A 25,346-nucleotide genomic window follows, 5' to 3' on the forward strand; every position below is an offset into this window, starting at 1 on the left:
TTTTCTTTAAAACGTTCACTTTTAAAGTAAAGATAATTGACTTTTAAAGAATATTGAAAAAAAAATCACAATTCCTCAATCCTGAAAAAAAGTCTTCAAACTGTGTACGAAGTGGAATTGCTGGTTTAAAGGGCTTACACATTTTCATTTCTGAATAGAGAAAAATTATTTAAAAATTTTTTTCTATTTTTTGTGTTATTGCTTCTCTAACCTTTCTATTTGTGTGTAATTGATTTCTTAAATTTATCTTCAGTGTCTATCTTTTTGAAACATATCTTTATTCTGAATTCTGAGAGAATTTCTGAGACATTTTGGTTCACTGCTTTCTATAGTTCACAGTTCCTGTGATCACTGAATTCTTAAATGTGATAATCATTTATTTGATTGTTTCTAAATACTCATATGTTCCTATATTGTTTTCTTGTGTAGATTACTGGCCTTTTATCTTTTGTTCTTTTTATCGAAGGATAACATATACAAAAAAGTGCTTGATGATTTTTCACAAAGTACACCATTGTAATCAGCACCCAGATATTAATATCTGCTTCTAGATATTAATATCTGCTTTTTTAAGCAGATATTACCAGCATTCCAGACCCTCCTTTGTGCCCCTTTTCAATTACAACCCCTCCATGGGTAACTACTCTCTTGACTTCTAACACCTTAGATTCATCTTGCTTGTTTTTTTAACTTTATATAAAAATAATCATATAGTACATACTGCTTCTCCCTTTTGTTTAACATTGTTTTTGAGAATTACCCATATATTGCATGAAGTTGTCATTTGCTATATAGTATTCCTCTATATGAATAAGCCACAGTTTGTTCATTCTACTATTGATGGACACTTGAATAGTTTCTAGTTGGGAGCTATCATGAATAGGGCTGCTATGGACCCTTTTATTTGGGTCTTCCAATATATACGTATACATTTTTTATTGGGCGTATATATCCAGAAGTAGAATTGCTTGATCATAGGGCATATACATGTTAAACCTCTAAAGTTGTTGTCTCATTTTGAATTCTCATGAGAACCTTGATTGTTCCACGTACTTGCTAGTACTTGGTATTTTCTTTCTTTTCCACTTTAGTCATGCTGATAGGTCTAAAGTAGCACTTCATTATGGTTTACTTTTTGTTTCCCTGATCACTTGTAATACTGAGCAACTTTTCATTCATTTATTGGTCATTTGGGTCTCTTATTTTATGATGTGCCTGGCAAAATTTAGTTTTACATTTTAAAATTATTTTTAAAAATACGCTTGGCCAGCCAGTAGGTCACATTTCCCATCCTTTTGGCCCTTCCTTTCCCTTTATCCTTGTAAGAGTTTTTTCTTGGCTCTTACCTATTTTTCTTTACTAAAATACGAACTTTAAAATCAGTAACCCCAGCTCTACTAGAATTTTTAGTGAATTTGCATGTAACTTATTTTATTTGAGAAAAATTGTTATCCGAATTGGAAGATAATGTTGTCATTCTTTCAAGAAAGAAAAGAGTGGTAAAATACTAAGCCTTCCCGGTTTATTGCCCAACAGATTGATTATCCTTATATTTAATATGCATTTAAAACCTACAGCCTCCTTTTAAAAAATATAAATGTTTTACAGGTTCTTGATCAATATGAACGAGAAGGATTTAATTTCCTAGCGAAGGTGTTTAATTCTTCACATTCCTTCTTAGAAGACTTGACCGGTCTTACATTGCTGCATCAAGAGACCCAAGCTGCTGAGGTAAGAATAAAACATGCTTTATGTACTGAGAGCTGATGTGTTTAAAACCTATTTGATATTCAAATTGATGAAGAGGTAAAGAAGCAGTTAATTATGATTTTTTTCCTTAGAACAAACCTCCTACAACTGCTCAATGCTGATATGTGCAGGTTATTGTATAGTATGTACCTAACGCACAAAACTGATGATAAAGGAAGTATAGGTTATTGATTTCCAAGCACCTCCATTTCTTACTGAAGAACAGTATACCTATGGCCATTGGAGAGTTGGCTCTAATGTCTGTACATCAAAATGCAAGTCAGGGAAGACATTGGACTCTGGCCATTTCTTCAGAGAAAACATTTCTGGCTTTTATTTCATAATTTGATCAGTCTTCTTAGGGCACTGAACCCCATCATGAAATAGCTCCTTCAGTTACAACCTAAGAGACTTATGTTTTGCTTGTCAATTATAGTATTTTACAGATCTTAATTTCCTGGGTCACTATAATCGTGTTTATTTGTAAAGACTGGGATTATCATTTTATTTTTCCATATGCTCGCTGTTCTTAGAAAATAGTACACTATGTATGGTGTGGAGCTATTCAGGTCTCTTGGCAAAGTGGACAGTTCTTCAGAATGAGTGAATGCGATTAAATGAGATTAAATCAAGAGCTTTCCCTTCATTTACCTGGGTGAAAAAGCTCTTAGGAAAAATGTGGCCTATTGTAGCTTTTCCACAAGCTACATAAGGAAAACCTTGAATGCCTGTGTCCTGCAAAGTTGCCATTAGTCCTATAGTCTAATTCATTGATTATCTCCTCACCCCCATCCCTGCCTGGAGTTGTATAGTCTCACCATTAGGGGAGACCCCACTGCTTAGTGAGTGGATGGTCAGGCCTAATACTGGACCATCTGGTGATGAAAGGCTGCTGTTTGGAAGATTGGAGCTAGCACTGAGTATAGGAAAACCATGTAGAAATACCAGAATGAAATCCTTTGAAGATTTCAGCAGACTGGAGTGAGATTTTTAGGTACACCAAAGAAACACGGCAGTGCATCACTAGTGCTAGATTTAGAACTGAAACTGGTTCTTTTTTAATTTGTTTTGGCTTTGGTGCCCTCTGGGCATTCAACAGATGAAATCTTCCACAATGACCGGTAATTAGACCCACATAGAATCTCTTAGTTTCAGTTTGGGTAAATGAATGGCATTTCTGCAGGACTTTAAGAGACTTTCAGATTTTCTCCTTATCTATGACTAAGTTCCCAGAGAGGATTCAGAATATTATGTTGATCATGGCCACCATTTTGTATTTTGATCAGCACTGTACTTCCTGATGATAAGGGAAAAATAACTTATAGGTCTTTTCAACTATACAGTCATTTGACTAATTGGTTGGAGGAATTTTTCCACCCAGCTATAAATAATTCAAATACTTCTCTTTAGTTGGCTAGAAGAATCGCAACTTGAAATTGACCTCATATTTCACTCTTTAGAACAGAGCAGATGTTAGGATAATGGGCACATTCCTTGATGAAACCTGGCTTGTTTTGAATTTTGGTCTGTCAAACATTAATAGCCTTTTAAAAGACCCCGGAAGTTTGAAAGCAATAGTGACTAAATAGATGGTGGGGCAAGATGGGGCATGGTTTTATCCACAAGTCTGAGTTTTCTTTTTTGAAGTTTTCTTCCATTAAATTTATAGTTCTGGAATCATAAGCCACACATCAAATTTTTGATTAGAGATAGTAAATTGGTTGACCTATGAGCCTGATGATATTGCTTGCAGGTGTGTTTTGTTTGGCCTGCCCTATGTGTTAAATTGTGAATAAAGCCAATATTTTTTAATTGAGTTTTACATAGAAATCAGAATTTTCCCATTTATAACTTCTTTGAAAAATCAGATCCATCAACCCCAGGCCTGCATTCCTTAATAGTGATTGTTATCTGGTGCCACAAAGCGAATTGGATAGATAAATAATGCACTTGATATAAAATTAAAGTTATAAAAAATATTCTGAGTAGAATGGAAATCTTCTACACCTGTCCCTTACCACTCAGTTTCCTTTCTGGAGACAAACACTGTTGTTAGTTTCTTGCCCAAAAGTATTCTGAAGATGATGTTCTCCATTTGGATGATGCCCTTCAGTTGATGATCCTAATAGGTATTGGAATTTGCAGCCCTTGTCTTAGAAAAAGATCGTTATTTTTCTTAAAAAACTCGAAATGGTCCTATGTTCTAAGATAATGCTCACCGGAGGACCTCGTAACAACAGAAATCATTGTCCTACCTACATTATTTTACATTACTGTGAAAAATGTGTCTATGCAAATAAATATGTATATCAAAAAATACATATTATCTATGTAAAGGCAGTGTTTTGATTTATATATTCAAATCCAATGTATTTACAGATGTTCAGTAATAAAAATACAAAATTCTGCATCCCATGTAGAAATTTCCCATCTTATTTTAGCAACTCAAGAATGCCCAATTTATTCTTATCTAGACTGTTCTCTTGCATCAACATTGGAGTTGCAAAAGATTCAACTATGTGACAGTATCATTTTATATGTTGCTTATGGAATATGTTATTATATAAATGCTGTTTTTTAAAAGAGAATTACTGAACATCTTTTGAAAATTTGATAGCAAGGCACTGTGGGATTAACTGAATACAGAAGTTAATGAGATGAGCTCACAGTCTAGTGTGAGAAACAGAGACATAAATAGGGCACTCTAATAGCATTAAAAATGTTTTAGTCATTTATATGTTAAGTGCTGAGAGAGCAGGTACTCCTGCCTGGGGGAGTAAGGATGTCAAGAAAAGCTTTACCAAGAAGGAAACAAATATTCCAGTTAGAAGTTTGTTTGTTTTTTTCTAATTTATCTTTTGAATTGAGGTTTAATTGACACATATTTTTAGTTTCAGGTGCTAAGCAAAATGATTTGATATTTGTACATATTACAAAAACGATCACCTCAATAAATGTAGTAAACATCCATCACCAGTTTTGTTTTGTTTTTTTTTTACAATGAAAGATTTTTATATTTAGAATCAACCAGCTGGACTCAGTTTAGATGATCTCAATTTTGTTGGCAACACTCAAAGCATCATAGTCAAGAGCCAGCCGAACATATGCCTTCTTCTCTCCATCAGGCCTGATCAGGGTGTTGACTTTGGCCATGTCAATGTCATGGAGCTTCTTCACAGCCTGTTTGATCTGGTGCTTATTGGCCTTGACATCCACAATGAACATAAGTGTATTGTTGTCTTCTATCTTCTTCATGGCTGACTCAGTAGTCAGGGGGAACTTGACAATAGCATAGTGGTCAAGCTTGTTTCTCCAGGGGGTGCTCTTCCAAGGATATTTGGGTTGCCTTCAGAGCTGCAGTGTCTTGGGCTGTCAGAAGGCAGGTGACATGCGTATCTTCTTTTTTTTTTATGGCTGTGGACGCCTTTCAGCATTGCTTCCTTTGCCTTCAAAGCCTTTATTCTGGCTTCAGCTTTGGGAGGGGCAGGGACTTCCTTCTTCACTTTCCAGGCTATCTTCGTGAAAAGGTCATCACCAGTTAGTTTTAAAGATGAAGTAGACTATCTTAAAAGTTGGAGTAGGGAAAAGGTAAAGAAGTAGAGGAGGGCATCCTAAGCTGAATAAAGGTCTTAGAGGTCAAGTCTTTAGTTTGTTAGAATCATGAACATGTAGTTGGGACCAGAGTTTCCTGAAATCAGGTAAGAGTTTTTTCTTAACAACTTTATTGAGTTATAATTCACATACTTTCAAATTCACCCTTTTAAAGTGTATACAGTTCTGTGGTTTTAGTATATTTAGAGAGTTGTGCTACTATTACTAAGTTTAGAACATTTTCATCACACCCAAAAGAGTTGTGCTACTATTACTAAGTTTAGAACATTTTCATCACACCCAAAAGAGAATGAGCAGTCAGTCACTCCTCATTCTCTGTCTCCTTCCAGGCCTGACAACCACTACTCTACTTTCTGTCTCTATAGATTTGCCTAATCTGGATGTGTCATATAAATGGAATCTCAGAATATGTGGCCTTTTGTATGATGTTTTCAATGTTCATCCATGGTATAGCAAGATAATTCTTTTTTAAAGAAAAAAACTTTTGATGCTATTAAACTTTCCTATATCCTTTAACACCTGCGGTCTGCCTCTCAAAATATAGCCCCTTTATGGAAGCAAAGCTAATCCTACTGGAGACTTTAAATCCATTTATTTTCATAGAAAGGTGCACAGAAATAATAAATTGGAAGATATATTTAAGACAGAATCATCCAAATATAATGCATCCCCCTCCCATTATCAAATATCCAAAAATGATTGCCATTACTGTAGTCTAGGTGTATCATAGTGCTACGATTAACGGATGAATCACCGGGTTGGTTTCTGTTGAAGGAGGGGTTGAAGTGCAAGGTACAGAGTAGGGACTGGGAGTATGGTGGAGGGGGTTGCCAGACTTACAATATGAATTTGGGGTAATGATGATTTCAAGGTAATGGAAAAAATTAATGAAAATGACTGAATAGTATTAGCGATAGTATATGAGATAGGATGGAGATAGAACTTAGAGAAAGAACAGAACTGGTAGATTGATTTTGCATATAAAGGAAAATTATCTTGTTTTATTTAGTGCAATGAGAAAAAACTACAGAGCTAAGATGTAATAAAAATCTTTAAATGAGTAATGTGCATGTTAGATTTTTATCTTGAGTTATAGATGAAAAGATTAAAAATACCTCATGAATATTTTTGCTAATGTTATATCTCATAAAGTAGGGGTCTTGGACAGAGACCCCCTGTTTGTAGCCCATCTAGCTGCCAAATTATAGTTACATTATGGCCATGATGTTTGAAAAGGCCTCATAGAGGAAAGGCCTCACTCAGCTTTTTACCCTCTTAAAATGTTGCCATCAGAGTAGGGAATTTTACATGAAGTTCTGACCTTTACTTTTAAGACCCTTATTGAGAGTGTGTTTAGATATTTGGTGATAGAGCTCAGTTCCCTGTTGCTCTTTGGTTCCAGTTGCAACCACAGGAAATGGCTTTAAAGTTGACAAAGCACAAGATGTCAAGTCATGGAGCTGTTGAAATAGTCATCAAATATTTTTAAATTGCTGAATTTGTTGAAGAAAAGCTCAGTCTAAATCAGACATGTAAATGACAGCCATCTTTTCATAAAATTGTCTGTGATTTATCACTAACTATTTCTCATGCACTGACTTCATTCCAGCTGTGGGTTCAACATTGTGTTGTGGGAAATGCCGAATTATTTAAACTTCATTTAACTGAAGAGAAAAGATCAATCCATAAGAGAGTTAATAAAACAAGCTATATTGGTATATCCTTGAGAAAGTCAATTTCTAAAATGCCATAACCCAACTTTTCTGAAATACTTCATTCTCATTCTTGACAGTGTGCAAATTCTATGATTCCAGAATTAATTTTAAGCTATGTTTTCTTCCCTTGACTATATTATCAGTATTTGATTAATCATACAGTTTTGTTTTCAGGATTGCAGTTGCAGCACTCCTTTAATATAATTGCATTTACATCAGATTTTTGCTCAACAGAACTCTTTCTGCAGAACCGGGGATTAACGAATGATCATTTATATAAAAAGAAAGTTTAGTGCCAGCTTTAATATAGGATATAAAATTAAAATTACAGATAGGCTGGCAGAGATGAACCGGGCCGAGTTGATGGGTTGATTCTGAATTAAAACTCAGATTCTGACTCATCTACTACAGAATTCAGAATTCTAGAAAATAAAATGTCCATTTCTCTCTAGCAGGAAAGTCATAAGAAAAACATTATAATCATGTGATACAACTTCATTGGCATGACCATTTACTATTTAGCAAAGTAAATAACGCAATTAACAAATGTTTCTCCTGGGCCTTTTGCACTTACACTGAGTCTTTGGCCTCTCCCACTCACAGCTGGTTTTGATTTGGTTCCTGTGGAATATTTGTTTTGTTTTGCTTTGTATTTAACAACAGTCAGATATTTATGTACAGCTTCATCAAGAGCCTCTGATGACAAATAGCCTTTGGAGGCCAGTGGAAGCTGTGGGAAACCCCATGTCAGCACTTAGAACTATTTCCAATGGAGAAGAATTGCTCAGGGGACTGACCTAGCTTGCTCATAAAATCCAGTTCTCTTTTCCCAGAGTCTTCTGCTAGCCCACGTCCAATCTGCACTGGCCCATCCTGAGACGACATCCTGCCTTGATTTTTCCTTATGAACCAATCCCTCAAGACATAGCTTTGGCCTTCTCTCCCAAGTAAGAGGAGAAAGGCAGAAACAGCAGGCAGAAAGCCATTTAATTCTTAGATTGGAAACTAGAGACTAGTTTTTTGAAATGTCTTGGCTGTACCCCTTCAGAACTCACTTTATAAAATGAGTCCCTTTTATTTGCTGTCAGAATTATCGACATGGATTTGAGATGTTTAGATAAGTTGGTATTAAGGAAAGATCCAACTGGAGAATAGACGATGATGTCCAGGCAGAAGAGGCATCTTGAAGTCACTTAGAGAAGGGAAGAATTATAAATTCTAAAAGCAGAGTTAAAACAGCTAATATTAAGAAATAGAACATGATAACTGCTTCTTCCTTAAATTTTAGTTCTCATTCTGCTAGTGTTCTCAGGAGTACTTGGATGAGTAACAGTTTGTGTATCAGTTTCCTCACTTACAATAAGGGGATTGAACCATAAGGAAATCTTTTTTAGCTCTAATAATTCAATGATTTTTATTCAAATATACTCAGTATAACCAAGGAGTAAAAAGATGGCTAATTTTTATATCAAATTTTTAATCAGAGTAATTACTTTTTGTACATTTTATAAATATTCTCTGGTATCTAACATATCCGGCTACCATTGTTAGAAACATTTTTGGTCACATTCTTTTGAGATTTAGTTCTACTTTGACCCTTAAAAGAACATTTCTCATACTTCGTATTGGTTGATGTGTGTAGCAGTGTATGTAAATCCAAAATTGAGTAGTCCAGACTAATAACTGACATTCTCCAGACTTGGCATTCCAAGCCCACTTGTTTTAAGTAATGGAACCATTCTTAGAATGCTGAATGTATAATATCCAAGGAGTTTCTTGGATAAGAAATGTCCAATAAATACATGAAAAGATGCTCAACATCATTAGCTGTCAGGGAAATGCCAGTCAAAACCACTATGAGATACCACTTTATACCCGCTAAGATGGCTGCAATCAAGAAGAGAGACAATAACTGTTGATGAAAATGTGGAGAAATTGGAACCCTCATACCCTCTTGGTGGGACTGTAAAATGGTGCAGCCACTTTGCAAAACAGTCTGGCAGTTCATTAAAAAGTTAAACACAGTTACCATATAGCTCAGCAACTCTCCTAGGTGTATAACCAAGAGAAATAAAAACATGTGCATACAAAAACTTGTATACCAATGTTCCTCACAGCATTGTTTATTCATAATAGCCCCAAATTAGGGACAATCCAGAGGTCCATCATCTGGTGAATGGATCAGTAAAATGTGGGTGTTGCATTGGAAAATGGTGCAATATTATTTGGCAATGAAAAGGATAGAGCCACTGATACATGCTACAACATGGATGAGCCCTGCTGAGTGAATATTGCCAGTTACAAAAGGCCATATATTATAGGATTTCATTTATAAGAAATGTCCAGAATTTAAAAAGCCATAGTCAGAAAGTAGATTTAATGAGAGTGGATTGGGAGTGGGGATGGGAGCTTGAGGGAAACAAGGAGTCACTGCTTATGGGTAAGGGTTTCTTTTTTAGGTGATGAAATGTTCTTAGGTTGTAATGGTTGCACAACTGTGAATATACTAAAACCATTGAATTACATACTTTAAATGGGTGAATTGTAAGGTGTGTGAATTATATCTCATAAAGCTATTTTATAAAAAAACATGTGGCCCTGATACACAAAGATGGGACTCTCTGTGCTTCCTCCTTTCCTTGTCTCGTTGGCTCCCTGAGGGTAGTGTTGATTTTCTGTCTGTGACAGGCTGTCAGAGCATGTTAGCTTGTTTGTAGGAATGAACTTTGAGTAAATATGATAATGATTTCTTTCATTTTTAATTGTGCCTCAGTTTTCAAAGCCTAATTCTCTGCTCACCTCATTTAACTTTTTATATTATGGATAGGCAGTAAATATTGGGAGAAGGGCTGAGGGAGGAAGGAAGTATGGAAGGAACCCACCCGCCAAATGCTTCCCTTGAGGGGTTTTCTGGGAGGTGAGAAAAAGTCAAAATGTCATCTGTAGCCATGGAGACATCTGATGGAGTGGTTAGGGGAAGATGAGAGTGCTTTGCTATCTATCGTTGTAAGCTGAAGCAGTTGTTTGGAAGATCTAACCCCAAGCCTGTATCTGAAGTTTAAAAATTTCCTTCTTTACCACAGGATTTTATTTTTTTCCAGTACTTTTTATTTGAAAATTCTCAAACGTATAGAAAAGTTTAAAGTATCATGAATACCCCGTATACCTTCCATCTGAATTGAATAATTAACATTTTGTCACACCTAATTTATCTCTTGCTCTCTCACCACAGACACATTCTCTCTGTATCTCTCATGTTTGTACACACACGCACACACAACACATCACATATACATGTATTTTCTCTTTTCTTGAACCATTATGTAAGTTCCATATACAAAGACACTTCAACCTGAAATTTTTGGCATAAAACTGCTAAGAATACAGACATTCTTCTATGTAAACAGAATACCATTGTCATCACATAATAATAATAATAATTCCATAATACCACCTAAAATCCAGTACATATTCAGATTTTCCCAATAGTCCACAGAATTTTAAAGGCACCTTTAAACCATTGTTTGCTTTTTCCTCATGTGTAACTTTATATTTACAAAATTTTTTTTTTTTTTAAATAACAACTAAGCATCAGTTATTTGGTATATAAACTTGAGTGTATCTGTTAAGCTGTTGATACCTTCATCTCTAGAAGGAGAAGACTCAGTTATCCTATTAGGCAGAGTGCCTCCAAGGTCCTGCTGTTCCAGGCAGGCCTCTTTCAGGTGAGGTTATCTCCAGGGAATCAACTGGGCATCCTGATCTGATTAAGGCAGCTCTCATAGCCAACCAACCCTGAGCAGTGGCTCTTGCCCACCCTTCCCCAGGGGTCCCAAGTGGCTAATGTTTTTGAGGAGGCAGGAATGGTACTGTGAAGGCTATTTTCGATATTTTGAAGAGCCCAACAGAAATAAAATATTTATGGCAGGAGATTACATTGACCCAGTAAACCATCAAGTCGTTGTCTTTTAATTTTTTTTTTTTCCTAATTCTATTGTCTCAGAGTGGAATGGAATACTGGTTAGCTCAGCCCAGTCAGAAGCTCTGATTGGCAGTTATGGGTGCCTTTGAATTATAAAAACAATAAGATAAAGTAGTGCATATTGTTGGGTAGGAGTGGTTTTTCAAAATGTAGTCCGTGAGGAAGCGGGAACTAGGAAGCAGAGAGCCACCAGCCCTGACTTCCTGACTGCGTCAGTGGAGGGTCCTGGGGAAGTATTCTTGCAGTTTGCCCTATGACCATTATTCTAGAGGTTGTATTTTTACAGCTGACCCTTCTCACTTGCAAACATAACAGCTGCCATGTGTTGAACTTGGGGGATTTCCATGTTTTGATACTGTAAAATTAAATTGATTTCTTGGTTCTGAAATCTTAGTGTTGATCCATCTTGCTTCTCAATTAGCTATGGGAGAGTAGGGAGGGAAGGGAATATGAAATATTCTAAGGTGTATACTTTTTAAAATTAAATATTGCTCATGTTTAATCATGGCTTCTATCAGTCAACAATACTTACTGAGACCTTTGCCAAGTTCATGATGGTATAGGGATTCAAAGCAGTACAAGCACGCCATCAAGAGACTGACATAGGGGTAGGACAGAAAAGTAACTGAGACTGCAGAGCTGTGGATGTGCACACAGAGCCAAACACATGGTACAGTAAGTCCTGCAGGATTTCAGGAGCATCAGATGCAGAGAGTTGGATTTTGAGCTGGGCCTTAAAGGTTGAAACTCCAAGTGTTGGAGAGGAGAATGATAGAAGGCATTCCAGAATGGCCTGTGGTATGGGAACACCCAAGATCTCTGATGAAAAGTACCAAGAGAGGCATATCAACCAATATTGATTACATTATCTGCAATTTCCACAGAACTTTTTGTACCTGGCCTTTTGATGCCCACAACAACCTTATTCCTCCATTTACCAGATGAGGCTGTCAAGGCTCAGAGAAGTGAATTGATATTCGCTAAGTTGACTGAATGTTGTTAAATTTAGTGGTTCCTAGTGCTTATTTACATCTTGAGGATTATAGTACACTTCGTAAACTTGGAAGTAGAAAGGAAAATGTATGCAAAGTGATATGGAGGAGTTCTGCTTTATAGAGAATATTGAAGAGTTTGATTAGATTAAGCAATTTCAAAATGCAGTTTGCTTTTTTGTCTGTTTCCTTATAATTGCGTTCTTAGATAGCACGATTTTTTTCACTGTACCGTCCCGAGACCTGGTTAGCCAATATCACTGTGCATTCTTACTCTTACTGTCTTTAAGAATAGACTGGTTTCTAATAAAATCTGTGAAAATTAGGTTTTTACTCATTCATGATTCCATCTTTAGATTAAGAATGGGAGACAAGGCAAATAGGAAGCAACTTCTTTCTGGCCTTTACTTTTATCTAAATTGTAAAGGGAAATTGAGAGCTTGCCCCCACTTGCTTTTATTCAGCTATCTGGTGAAAAAAAAAATTCAATGGTAAACTAGAAATATTTATAGCTCATTGTTGGAGACCAAATCATTAAGTTACTTATTATAAATATAGTATATTGCTTTGGGTTGGTTTATTTTTAATTTTGCTACTAAATGAAGGCCTTCGTGTTTATCTTAATCTTCCTTGGAAAAGGCCATACCTAATTCTGCTTAGCATTTTATTAAAGGAAAGAAACTTGGCTTCTAAAAAGATTTTTGAAATATTTTATTTTCATATAGATATGTATAACATGTTATTCTTTGTCTAACTTAAAGCTCATCATTGAATTGATTTTAAAGCACCAATTCAGTATCAACTCTTTAGAGAGAACTATTTTGAATTTCTATACCCAAATACTGATTGGTTTATTTATATTTTGTTCCCTTCTTCCTCTATTTCTTTCAACAATGACTTGTGGAAATAAAACTTTATCCTTCAATACCATGAAAGCTAGGTTGAAATAATATTAAGCCTAGCTCCACTTAGCCCTTAGCAGCATGGACCTAAAAACAGTTATGCTCATGGAAGGGGCATAGGATTTGGGTTCTGAGGAGTAGGGATTTGCTCCTGGTCCTGCCACTAGTTGTATCACTTCCTCTTGCCTGGGCTTCATCTGTAAAATGGGATAATACCTGACCCCACAGTGTTTGCATTATAATGTGCTTTGAAATCTTTAGAAGTATAATACAAAAATTAGTTCTTGTAGCTAAATACAAATGAACCAAGTGGAAAACTGTCATAGCTTTTTTTAAAATAAAATTTTCCTGATATACTATAGGCCTTTGAACATAAACTTTAAACAATCATTGAATTAAACTTTAAACAATCATTAACCATTAAAATGTTAATTCGTATTAAATGGATAATGTTTGAGAATCAAAGAGATTAGCAACAGGTGATTTTGTGGTAGAAGAACCTATAAAAAAACTATTTGATCCCAGTCAAGGTGTAAGAATACACATTAACTTTCAAATCTGGGTAAGACTTCCTAATGTGAAACAATTGGAACTTCTTGGTTAAATCATGATTTTCAAAAGGACAACCGAGCATGGCTTTTTCTCTTGTGTGTCTCCACGTGTTCAATTCAGCTGTGCATACTTCTGCTGCTGCATCCTATTGCACCTCCAGCCTTTGATAAGCTGATCTTTCTGCTGGTCAAGTTCTGTTTCCTTCCCCGTGAGACCTGCCTGGTATTCCCGCTGGTCCTTCTAACTCATTTACCTCCTTTGAGAAATGATTTCTCACTCACTGCCTCCTACTGAGGCTGAGGTGCGGATGAGATTCTGTAAATGAAAGTCTGAAAGCACCAGGCACATTTGGAGCAGGTTGTATCATTACCTATAAGAAGAGGAATAACTTATTGCAAACAATGCTTTAGGAAAATAAATATGGGAAAGATCAAGAAAATAACCATCCTGCTATTTTTAAATCTTATTGTTTCCAAATGAGCTATTACATATGCATATGCAGAAGAAAACATAAAACAATATGTACAATTATCATTTAATTATTAAGAATAATTATCATATAAACACCCAGGTCAAAAAATATAACATTGCCGTTCACTCTTCTCATATTTGGCTCCCTGATCATAGCCCTAGAGGTAACTGCCCTACCAACTCTTCTGATAGTTATTTTTCTGCTTTTCTTTACAGTTTTAGTCTGGCATATGGATCCCTAAAAAATATAATTCAGTTTGCCTGACTTTGAACTTTTATAAATAGATCTCTACTCTATGTTATCTTTTGTGTCTTCCTTCTTTTGCTCAATATTGTAAAAGTTACCCATATTGTTGTATGTGGCTGACATTTGTTCCTTTTCATTGTTGTATAGTATTCCACAGCTTAGACATATTGCAGTTTATTCATTCTACTGTAGACGGATATTTATAGCCTAGTTTTAGACTATAATAAAAAGTGCAGATTAGAGCATTCTTGTATATCTCTCCTGGGATATATGTGCAACATTTCCGTAAGTCAATGTTTTTCAACCTTTTTCCATGATCACTTCTCCTAGGGAGAAAAGTTACTTTTAAACTTTAAAATTCAAATTAAATTAAGCCCAAAGAGTAAGATTTCGTCGGGTAGGATTGATCTTTGGAGGGCCACAAATCTTTGTAATATCCAAGGTTTATTCACCCACCAAAAAACAATGTTTGCTCCGTTGTGGGAGTCATACTGCCCCCATTGAGAATACAGGCTCTAGATTATATACCTAATTCCAGAATTGTTGGGTCATAGAAAATGTAAAATTTTGACATTATTAGATTGTGACAAACTTCTTTCCAAAGCAACTTTACCAATGTAAGCGATTACTAGTAGTATGTGGGGGTTTCTGTGGCTATGTATCCTAGCCAAAATCTTGGTTACTATCTCGTTTAAATTTTTTTGCTAATCTATTGAGTGTATAACAATATCTCATTATGCTTTTAACATGCATTTTCCTGATTATCAGTGAGGTTAGACAGCTTATGTTTATTATTTACATTCCTCTTTCCTGTGGTTTTTCTACTTCAAATCTAAAAATTTTTGTACGTTCCACTTACATAGCCCCTGCTAGGAGCAAACACAATAGAATAACTTATTCACTTGAAAAACAGGATGGAAACCAAAGATCTGTGTTCTAATCTCAGATGAGCTGTTAAACTTGGTGAGAGTCCTATACCTCTGGTCCTCAGTGTCCTCATTTACTAAGTACAGATAGTGACTGGGTTAGAACAGTGGTTCTCAGCCTGGCTGCCTATTAGAATTGTCTGGGATGTTTTTTTAAAGGACTGATGTTTAGACCACATCTCCACCAGAAAGTTTGATTCAATTGGATTAGAGACCTCTATATTTTTTCCAACTTTATAGTCTACGATAATGATAGAATAAGTCCTTAACACCTAGATTCCATGGTTTTGATCATCCTCCATTTGTGTACCCTAAATTAAGTGTGCCAGACAGCTATTTTCTATTTTTGTAAATGATTTATAAAAAGGAGGAAGCGCCTTAATTTAGTCCACAGAAGAAACATGGTGTCAGCATTAAAAATATTTTTCTGTAGCTGATATACTTTCAGCACTAATAGGGTTTTCTTTCCTTAACAGCTGTCAGGACAAAACACACATTCAATGACAATATTAAGAAATTATAAATGAGCCTTAGAAAAAATGAGGCACATGGCAGGTCATGGTGTCTCAGTCCAGCACAAGCACGAGAAGGCTGAATTCATGAGTTCCTGACATTTGACTTCCAATTGTAAAATTCTATCCCATTGCCAAAGACCCTACTTGCAATTACTTGCAATTCCAGTCAGAGAAGGAGTGCTCTGGCCTGGGACCATGACACAGTTAAGGTGAATCAACTGTGCTCCAGGAAGAGTTGGTCAGAACCACTGCTCTCCTGGACTAGGCCATGGTCGGTGCTTATTGGGACCAGGGAGGGGTACTGTGAGAGGGCATTATATACCATTCTGTCTGCCTCTGTATATCTTTAAAAGTCTCCATAAAGAAAAGTTTTTTAAAAACTACTCTTCTGACATTGGGTCAGTAATGTTTTCTAGTACCCACCTGCCACTCAAGTGATCAATACCTGACACTTGTGTGACATTTGTATTTTTCAGAGTGTGTTTACTTGCATTTATTCAGTTGATCATCATAGCAATCATTTTCAATGAAAAGCCATTTGTAGCCATCTACACCCTGGTTGTGATAGCAAAAACCAAAATTTCAAACTGGCTTTAACATAAACAAGAAATTTGTAACTAGGCCATGGAATCCTGGCCCCAAGGATTATAGATTGGAAGGGGTTCAATGTCACAGTCGTCTTGGTCTTCATTGTTCAGCTATGTTCTCTCTTTGTTGATGTCATTCTTATACTGAAAATAGGTTCCCCCCACCCCCCACCCACACACACACACATAGCAAAATACATGGCCTCAGCCAGTTCCAAAATCTCATTCTTCCTTTAAGAGCATCTTCCCCACTGGCTCCAAAAGGAAAACCCCTGGCACAGACTGTGATTGACCAGGCCTGAGTCACATGCCTTCTCTGGATCACTTGTAGTAGACAGGGATGAGCTGTTGTGATTGGCTAGCTTGGGCCACAGGCAGGGTGTGGTGATTAGGAGCCTCCTTCAGAACCCTGTGGTTGGGTTGAGAGGTGGTGCAGTCCCCCTCAAAGGAGGAGGGGCTGATGTGAGGGGTGGGGTGCTGGGCATATATGTAGAAGCTCATTCTAAGTCCAGCCTAATCTTAATTCTACTCTTGTGTTTGTCCCTCCTAAACAGTTCTTTTCTATGCACAATTTCAAACTAAGGACTTTACTGCAAATCTTGAAATTCTAGTCCCCAGATCTGCCCCCAAGCTTGACTTACTCTGCTTTCTGAATTTACCCCATCTTCTCACCTAACCACAAATACCATAAGAAAACTCTTTATATTCATTGAGTCCTTTAGCAAACTAGCTGCTCAGACTCCCTCACCCCACCCCGAAGAAAGAGAGTATTCTCTGAGATTGGAGCACAGGGCTTCTCCCTTTCTTCACAGGACACAAATGTCTCATTCTCATTAAGAGTAGACTTTTAAGCTCCCACACACCATCATGAGGCCACACCTCTTAGGGTGGGGAAGGGGAGTGTTCTGGCTGCCTTTGCTGCCCAAGTATGCACTGGGGAGCTAGGGACAGGAGGCCAGTGTGAGGCTTCATCTTTCAGCCCAGATGGTGATGGTCAGTAACAGTGTGACTGCCTTAGGACATGTGCCTTTAGTCTCCTCTGCAGTCTAAAAAATTACTTGCTATGCTATCTGTAATTAGGAACATAAACTACACAATACAGGCTTTGCACAAATGAACAATTGTGGGGTATTATGAGCCTCTGTGGATTATTTGAAGAAAAGGAGAGGGGGAAAGCTGGTTGCTGTTGAACAAATTGCTACCAGATGTAGATTTCAATAAACACAACACTGTTGTTCCCTTGCCCGAAGGTGCTATGAATTTCTTGAGGCAACAGAGCAATCAGTAAACTGGCGACTGTTTCAACATGAACGGAGCCTCCTGGTGTTCCCTGGTCTGGATATTTATCCACAAAATGCAAGGCAGACCCTGGATGGGGGTGGAAGGCTCTCTTCCCTACCTGACATTTTACAGTAGAGTAATACTTTAAAATGTAGCAACCATATCCCATGGCAACTAAAAGAAGCAGGAACTGTGGTTAGAATGTTGCAAAAAGAAGGCATCACTGAGAGGCGGTTTAAGAGAAAACAGATCAGTGGTTTTTCTAACAGATGCTAATTCTACTAGCCATAGGACAAAACCTGCTTCAGTCAATGAATGAGAGCTGGCTTGTGCCACATGATGAAGAAAGCCCACTTTCCTTCCCCCATTAAACTTACAGATGAGAGGAAGAGGCGCATTAAAGCATTACAAATAAATAATGAGTGACCTTCAGTGTCCTGTAAAGGCGTCCTGTGTGAACTTACAACGTGGGAGCTGCTTTTCTGCCTTCACCAACTACTGCCACGGGCTGGCCGACACATGAGCCTGAGAATTTGAGACGGAAAGGTCCCAGAGCCATCATGCTACTTTGCTATACCTTGAAGGAAATGGAAAGGAGAGATTGAGATTAGTTTAATTCCCCTCCTCCAAGGAGCCTTCATTCCCTGTAGCACTCAGTTCTCCCCTCTGCACCTTCCAAGGAGGGATAGAGAATATGATTGATTTTAGTTTAGTATACCAACAAACTTCCCATGTTCCATAGAATACAGTGATTCTAGATATAGTGATTTCCCTAACCCGTCTCTTGATTATGACTTTAGTAAAAAGCGAAGTACCAAATGGGTGGTTGGTTTAAATTTAACACAGATATGAATATATCACTAACCATATGGTTTTCTAATCCTCTCTTCTCAGTTAAATGTTCAGCTTCTTGAGGGCAAGGACCACCTTTTCCCCTTTATATTCTCATTAACTAACAGGTACTTTGCACATAAGGACTCAGAAGACTATATGTTGATTGAATGGCTAAAAAAAGATTTTTTCAAGAAAAACACATCAGCTACTGAGACAACATTTTTGTTTTGAATTGTATGTAAGAGTTTAGGGGCATAGGAACTAGTTGGAAGTCCTGGAGTTGAAGTATATTAAGTATATTAACAGCATCAGATTTTTATTTGGCCCTCAATTGACACTCCTTTGACTTGACTTGAATTCTGGGGTGGGGGTGCTCTCTATCTCACAGGGTGTCTTTGGACAATGATGGTATGATTAACCTCTGAGAGCTTGCTATATACTAGATGTCATACTAATCTTTTATTTAATCTTCACAACCACTTTATTTCACAGATAAGGAAATCGGGGTACATAGAGGCTAAGTAAGTTGCTCAAGGTCACATGGCTAATAAGTGTTGGCACCAAGTAGTTGGCTGCAGAGACTGTGTTCTTAATTACTTTGTAGTGCCCCTCTATAGCTAGTTGAATTCCTCTTCTGAACGACAGACCTTCACATGTTTGGCCATGGTTTTGACATTCCCCAAACCTCTCTTCTCTAGATTTGTGCTTTGGATGATCATCATGGTCCATGGATCCTACCTCTTCAGATCAGAAACTCAGTATATAGACTCTCAGGGACTACCTCCTAACAGCCCAAATCATAGGAGATTGTTGTATAGACTAGGCCATTTAATTTGTCGTGTTGGTCACTCCTTATATGTACATGGAGAGATAGTTGGTAATCAGATTTCATAATCGCCTCATAGCACTGTGATACCTCCGGTACTGAAGGGATCTGCTTTCCAGTGAGATCATCCTGCTAATTTCTGGAGAGCAGCAGAGACATCAACAAATTCTTGCACGAATTCTGTGCTCCCTCTTTTCAAACTCCATGTAGGCCCTGCTACCATCTATGAACAATCTTTTAGAATTTCTTTTAAATTTAAAATCTTTTAAATTTTAGCTTTCGTAGTTAAAATGTATCTCCTGAGATCACTTCTTTGTCACTTTGATTGAAGCTGGAAATTCCCAGTCTCAAACTGCTATTCTACAGTCTCTTCAAATGACTAACTTCCACACATGGTTGATGTTCTCCAGGGCATGTCAGTTTTTACTAATCCCATTCTTAACGGCTAACCTTATTTTAAAGATATGCTGAGACCTCAGTACAGCCCCCTGGTATGTACTTAGTATTCCTTTTATCTTAAAGATAAATTGGCTACATTTAAAAACAACCCAAAACTTCTGAGTCTTTATCAAGGAGGGTGTCTTTTGAAAAAGGCAGGTCAGGTGGAAGTGCTTGATCAAATAGGAGTAGACATTTGTGGGCCTGATCAGCCCATGAGACAGAACACTGGGTAGCATCTTCCCAGTTGAAGTGAACTCAAAGGGAAATGATGGGCCGCTTGGCCTGACTGTCCCATCGGTACAAAAGACCTCTGCCAGTGAATATGAATGTGGCTGCTGTGTCCAAGAAAAACCCTGGGAGTTCTGCACTCAGCAAATATTTATTGTTGGACTGTGAGTACCCAGAAGGCAGGCACTGGATTTTACTCATGTCTATGATTCCAACACCTGACATGAGAACTGGCATATACAGAAAATACAATAAATGCTTGTTTGTTTTTAATGAATGAGATTCCATTTATATGAAATATCTAGAATAGGCAAATCTATAGAGACATAAAGTACATTAGTGGTTTCCAGGGGCTGGGGATGTGGTGGTGGGGGGGAGGGTTAGGGGTTTAGAGAGTTGGAAGAAAATAGAGAGTGACTGCTAATGGTATTTCTTTGGGGGATGATGAAAATATTCTGGAATTAGATAGTGACGATAGTTGTACAACTCCGAATATACTAAAAACCACTGAAATGCACTCTTGAAATGAGTAAATTCTATGGTATATGATTATATCAATAAATTCATTTTTAGAATAGAGTAGGTAAAACTCATAAAAAAGCCCACTAGTCATCAAGCAAAGGATATGGTAGGGAAGGGCCTACAGGCATTCTGAAAAGCAATTCATCTATGCTAATCTGATCTAGAGTCCTTTGGAGTTAGCCCTTGAGGAATGGAGAACAAGTTAACTAGCTCATTTACATAGGCTTGAGATCCGTTATAAAGACCATTTAAAAAGTTGAATCACTTTAGAGATTGAGAATTTGTTAGAATTGGGGACTGAGGTTTACAGAATAAGGTAGAAGAAATAAACACATTTCTAGAACACAAATTAGTGTTCAGACCCATTCTCTTTAGTATTTTTTATGCACCGTAATACTTCAAGTTACCAACAGTGTTCCACAGTACATCATCATGCACTAAGCACCTACTGTGTGTCAATTGCCAACCCAAGAGACAACCAGTTCTTGTCTGCTGGAAGTGCATGGTCTCCTGAGCTCCAGCAAACAGTGCCAGTCCAGTGGGGAACAGGCCAACTTGCCTCTAAACCGAACGTTATGTTAAAATCCAGAAGGGATAGTAGAAGTGAATAACCCTTTCTTACCAAGCCTGGTGTATCTACAGCTCTGTCTGCAAGAGAGCCACACTGAAATTGGAAGATTCGTTGTACAGTGAAAGGAAGAGTGGCCGTTTTGATGTTGGCAGCGCCGAGAGTTCTCTGGATTCCTAGGGGCGGAGAACAGACGGAGTCATGGGCCTTCTTGCATGTGTCCTGAGCACTAAACGTCCTTGAAGTGTGGAAAGTCCTGACCATAAGCTTTATTAATTTTTTTCCCATCTAGAAAGAAGCCAAGAAATTTCAGAGTAATCTAGAATCATCTTCATAAAAGATAATACCAAAAAACTTGGATAAAAGATATGCTTGTTAAAAAGAATATTTCCCAGTCTTGGCTGGCCGTTTGAGCCAACAAAAGCTAAATCTCAGTATTTAATGAGTGAGAGAGAACAGCTAGAAAAGGGTGGAGAAGTAGGCAGAAAGAGGCTATTTAAAAAACCCTAAAGTGCTGCAGCTGTTTTGGCTAATTTTTCTCATTTCAGTGATGTTCCAAGCTCTTTGTCTTCTATGTGGGGTGAATTCATTTGGCTCCCTCATGAGTCATCCTGCCCACAAATAATCTCTCTTGGAGTAGCCCTCATGAAAATAGACAATTCACATTGCATTGTGTGAATTGGCAATTGTGTGTCCCTTCCCTGGGTGGGCTGTGTTGCGGCTGCTCTGCCTGCCTCCACACATGTCAGGACTTCTTAAGGTCTGAGCACACCCTCAGTTTGCTTGGTTAAGGGGGTGGGGGGCCACAGAAGGAGATATCTGGAGTCCAAAACTGAGGCAAGCAAGGAAAGCTGCAGACAACAGGCCCTGGTCAGCTGGCCATTCCATCCTAAAAGTTTCTAGATTTCATAGATGTAACCTTCTTCGCAAAAGTTTTATGAGGATTATCTGTGAAAAAGCAGACAACCTCAGAGGAAATTCTGTGTAAATAAATGTTGCTGTCATTTGTACCTCGATCTTGCCAAATGAGCTTTTCCTTTTATATAGTATTTTCTTTACTATATGGCCAGCAGATCTGAGCAGCATTTTTATTTACGATTTCCCTGGAGTGACACTGAGTTCTCTAAGATAGAGACTAAAATGGATATCTTTGTTTTTGCTGCCTAGCAAAATTTTCTCTTCCCTAATGAGTACCACGATTTTACTCTGAGAAACCATCCGGAACCTCATTCTCATCCCATGTGCTTTTCTGGTGGAGTTGGCTCCACGTTTGGCTCAGAGTTGGAGCATGTAACCGAGGCCCAAGATTGTCTACACATCATATTTCCCCGGCCATAATGATTGGTTCAGAAATGGGCATATGACCCAGGTATAACCAGTGAGATCCAATGAGTCTTTGGCTAGGAGATCTGGATCAGGACTTGGATCTTTGCCAACATGAGGTCTGGGTTGGGGCAGCCTTCTTATATGTGAGTGAAGAGCCAGTTTGAGCATGGAGACCACACCTGGAAGAGAGCCGAGTCTAGATGAGCTGAGAGAGGACAAGAATGGTTGTGCTGTTAGCCTCTAAGTCCTGAGCCAAGCTGCCCTAAAGGCACCATTACTCTGGTCTTTTTAGGCGTGTGAGCTGACAGGTTCCCTTTTGGCTTGAGTACATCAGGGGTGAGTTTTCTGTCCCTTGCACCAGGAATTCTAACTCATTCAGAGGCTGTGTTTCACTCATACCCATCTAGCAGAGTGCCTGGCATATAGCAGAAGCTTGGTCTGGATTTATTACATAAATTCTCATTCAGTTTAACAGATGTTTATTGAACACTTAAGAGGAAAAAGGTCTAGGCATACCTCGCTATATTGCGCTTCACAGATGATGCATTTTTTTTTTTTTTAACAAATTGAAGGCAAGAGCCTCTACCAGCAAAAAGATTACAACTTGCTTTATTGTGATATTCGCTTTATTGCAGTGGTCTGGAACCAAACCCAAAATATCTCCAAGGTACGCCTGTACTGTCTGGTTCCTACAGGGCTGCACTACTTAATATAGCATCCACTGGCTACATAGTGCTCTATAAATTTAAATTTAAATTAGAGAAAAATAAAATAAAAACTTCAGTTCCTAAGTTACACCAAATGCTCAATAGCCACAAGTGGTGAGTGGCTACCATATTAGACAGTGTAGATATAGAGCATTTCCATCATTGCAGAAAGTTCCATAGGACAGTACCACTGTAGAGAATATAGTATGCGAAAGATGCAGCCTCCAAGAAGCTGTATTTTCTCAGTTGTTTGTTTTGAAATGATCAAAACAGAATGATCAAAACAGATCTATACAGAATGATAGTCTGACTTACTGAAAAGACTGATTTATAAAAGGTCAGCTTTATTTCTCTCATGTATAATTCTTTACATATAAATTTTAATGAAGTAGTTTAATGAAAAAAATTACTATATAGAGCCATACATTATTCCAAGTGAGGTGTGCTTAACGCAAGAGGAACTACGATTTACCGAGCCTGGAAACTAAGATCCTCAGAATGACTTTTTGATTCTTGGAAACTTTTCAGGAAATAAGTCACTGATTTTAAGTGGAACTGCACTCAAATAGTAGAGTCCTAAAATTTCTCACTGAACTTGTTTTCTTCTCTTTACCCATAAGACTCACACGTGCTAAACTATAATGGTGATGATTCTGAAAAAGCATTGTCCAAAGTGATCAGTTTCTGGAAGATGGCTCCTGAACATTCATGTGCTCCTCTTCTGCTCTTCTGTGTCCCATATCCAACTCTTTGTCATCCCCTCTTTCAGAGTAGGGTGTCTGAAGCATATCCAGACCTCCCACATATTCATTTTGAAGAGGTATGAAAGTTTCCCCACAGTTCCTTCCCTCAAGGGCACCATTTCTCCTGACAGTTGTGAGAGAGGCTGACCAGAAGTCTATCAACTTGTTCCCTGTCAGCCTGGAAACCACCAGCACTTGGAAGGCTGAACGGATTCTGCCCTCACAGGGGTCATCTTTAGCCCCTCACATTTAGCCCAATCTGGCCATACTCTATTTTCAGCCTTATCTCCTTAGGTCCTCACTGATGGCTCCCTCTTTAACCAGGCTCCTTTATTCACAGTCACAGAACATCGTTGTCTTTTGACTCACACTGGCACCCTATCCATCTCCCCCACATGCCAGTTAATGATTTATCCTCAAAACTTAACTCAAATACCTAAGCTTTTCTTTCGATGCTCTTTTAAATCGTCCAAGCCAGAAATTCTTTATCCCGCCTTTAAGCCTTTAAGACAGCATAGGGGTTTTTCTTGTAACAGCTTTATTGAGATATAATTCACTTATCCTACAATTTGCCCTTTCTAAGTGTACAATTCAGTGTTTTTAAAATATATTCAGAGTAGCAACTATCACCATGACCTGTTTAGAATATTTTCATCACCCCCAAAAGAAACCCTATACTCTTTAGCAGTCAGCCCTCATTTCCCCAAGCTCCATCACCCCCCATCCTACTGCACCCCCAGACCTAGGCAATGACTAATCTACTTTATGTTTCTATTGACTTACATGTTCTGGATTCACATAAATGAAATACTACAATAAGTGGTCTTTTGTGACTGGCTTCTTCCATTCAGCATAATGTTTTCAAGGTTCATCCATGTTGTAGCATGTATCAGAACTTCATTCCTTTTTGAGGCAAAGTAATATTCCATTTTTTTTATCACCTTTTTTGGATCCATTCATTAGTTGATGGCCACTTGAGTTGTTTCTACTTTTTGGGGATTATGAATAATACCGCTATGAACATTTGTATACAAGTTGTGTTCTTTTGGGTATATGCCTAGAGGTGAAGTTGCTGGGTCATTTGGTAACTGTTTTTTACCATTCTCTTGGCAGCATTATATATTTTATTTAAATCCCATGGTTATTTAGCTTATCACTACTACATCTCACCTTCCTTAGGAAATTTAAACCTTTCAGGGCAGGAAAAAGCCCTCATGTCTCCTTCTACTTCATCCAGTAACTACCACCATGTCTGCCTAACAAAAAACACAATCATTATTTGGATATGAAAATGTAATAGAAAGAAGTGGATACTTGGAAATTCTTTTTCTAAGTTATGTCACCTTTTTCTGTTTGTGCTGTATCTGTACTTTTCTAAACATATTTGGTCTCTGAGGCCCAGGCATTGGAGGCAAACTGATCCGCAAAATGCAGGTGAGTGGTGTACAGTACCCCACAGGTCTGAAACTTCTGAGGGGAGATATTCTTTGAAGTGCAAAGACAGGGCAGCTTCCAACATGTCTCCTTCCGGGCAACAATACACACTGTTCCACACTGCTGAGAAAGGTCAGCTCTGGGGTTATAAGGCACCTCTACAAAGAGGGGCTTCACAGAGTCTTT

General features: G+C 37.8%; 1 protein-coding gene and 1 pseudogene across 4 annotated transcripts in view; one reads left to right on the plus strand and one right to left on the minus strand.

Annotated features, from left to right (window-relative positions):
* ATG7 (autophagy related 7) overlaps window positions 1-25,346 on the plus strand; it is a 220,501-nt gene that overhangs the window by 118,673 nt on the left and 76,482 nt on the right. For all 4 annotated transcript variants that reach the window (XR_001517383.2, XM_006917625.3, XM_015593723.2 and 1 more), the window contains one exon: window positions 1,609-1,731. Coding sequence is in view for 3 of the 4 variants with exons in the window: in XM_006917625.3 (XP_006917687.1) it covers window positions 1,609-1,731 (123 nt within the window). In the remaining variant the exon portion in view is untranslated. The remainder of the gene's footprint in view (window positions 1-1,608; window positions 1,732-25,346) is intronic.
* On the minus strand, window positions 4,777-7,961 carry LOC107196067 (annotated as a pseudogene).

This window comes from Pteropus alecto, unplaced genomic scaffold, assembly GCF_000325575.1.
Source record: "Pteropus alecto unplaced genomic scaffold, ASM32557v1 scaffold75, whole genome shotgun sequence".
NCBI lineage: Eukaryota > Metazoa > Chordata > Mammalia > Chiroptera > Pteropodidae > Pteropus > Pteropus alecto.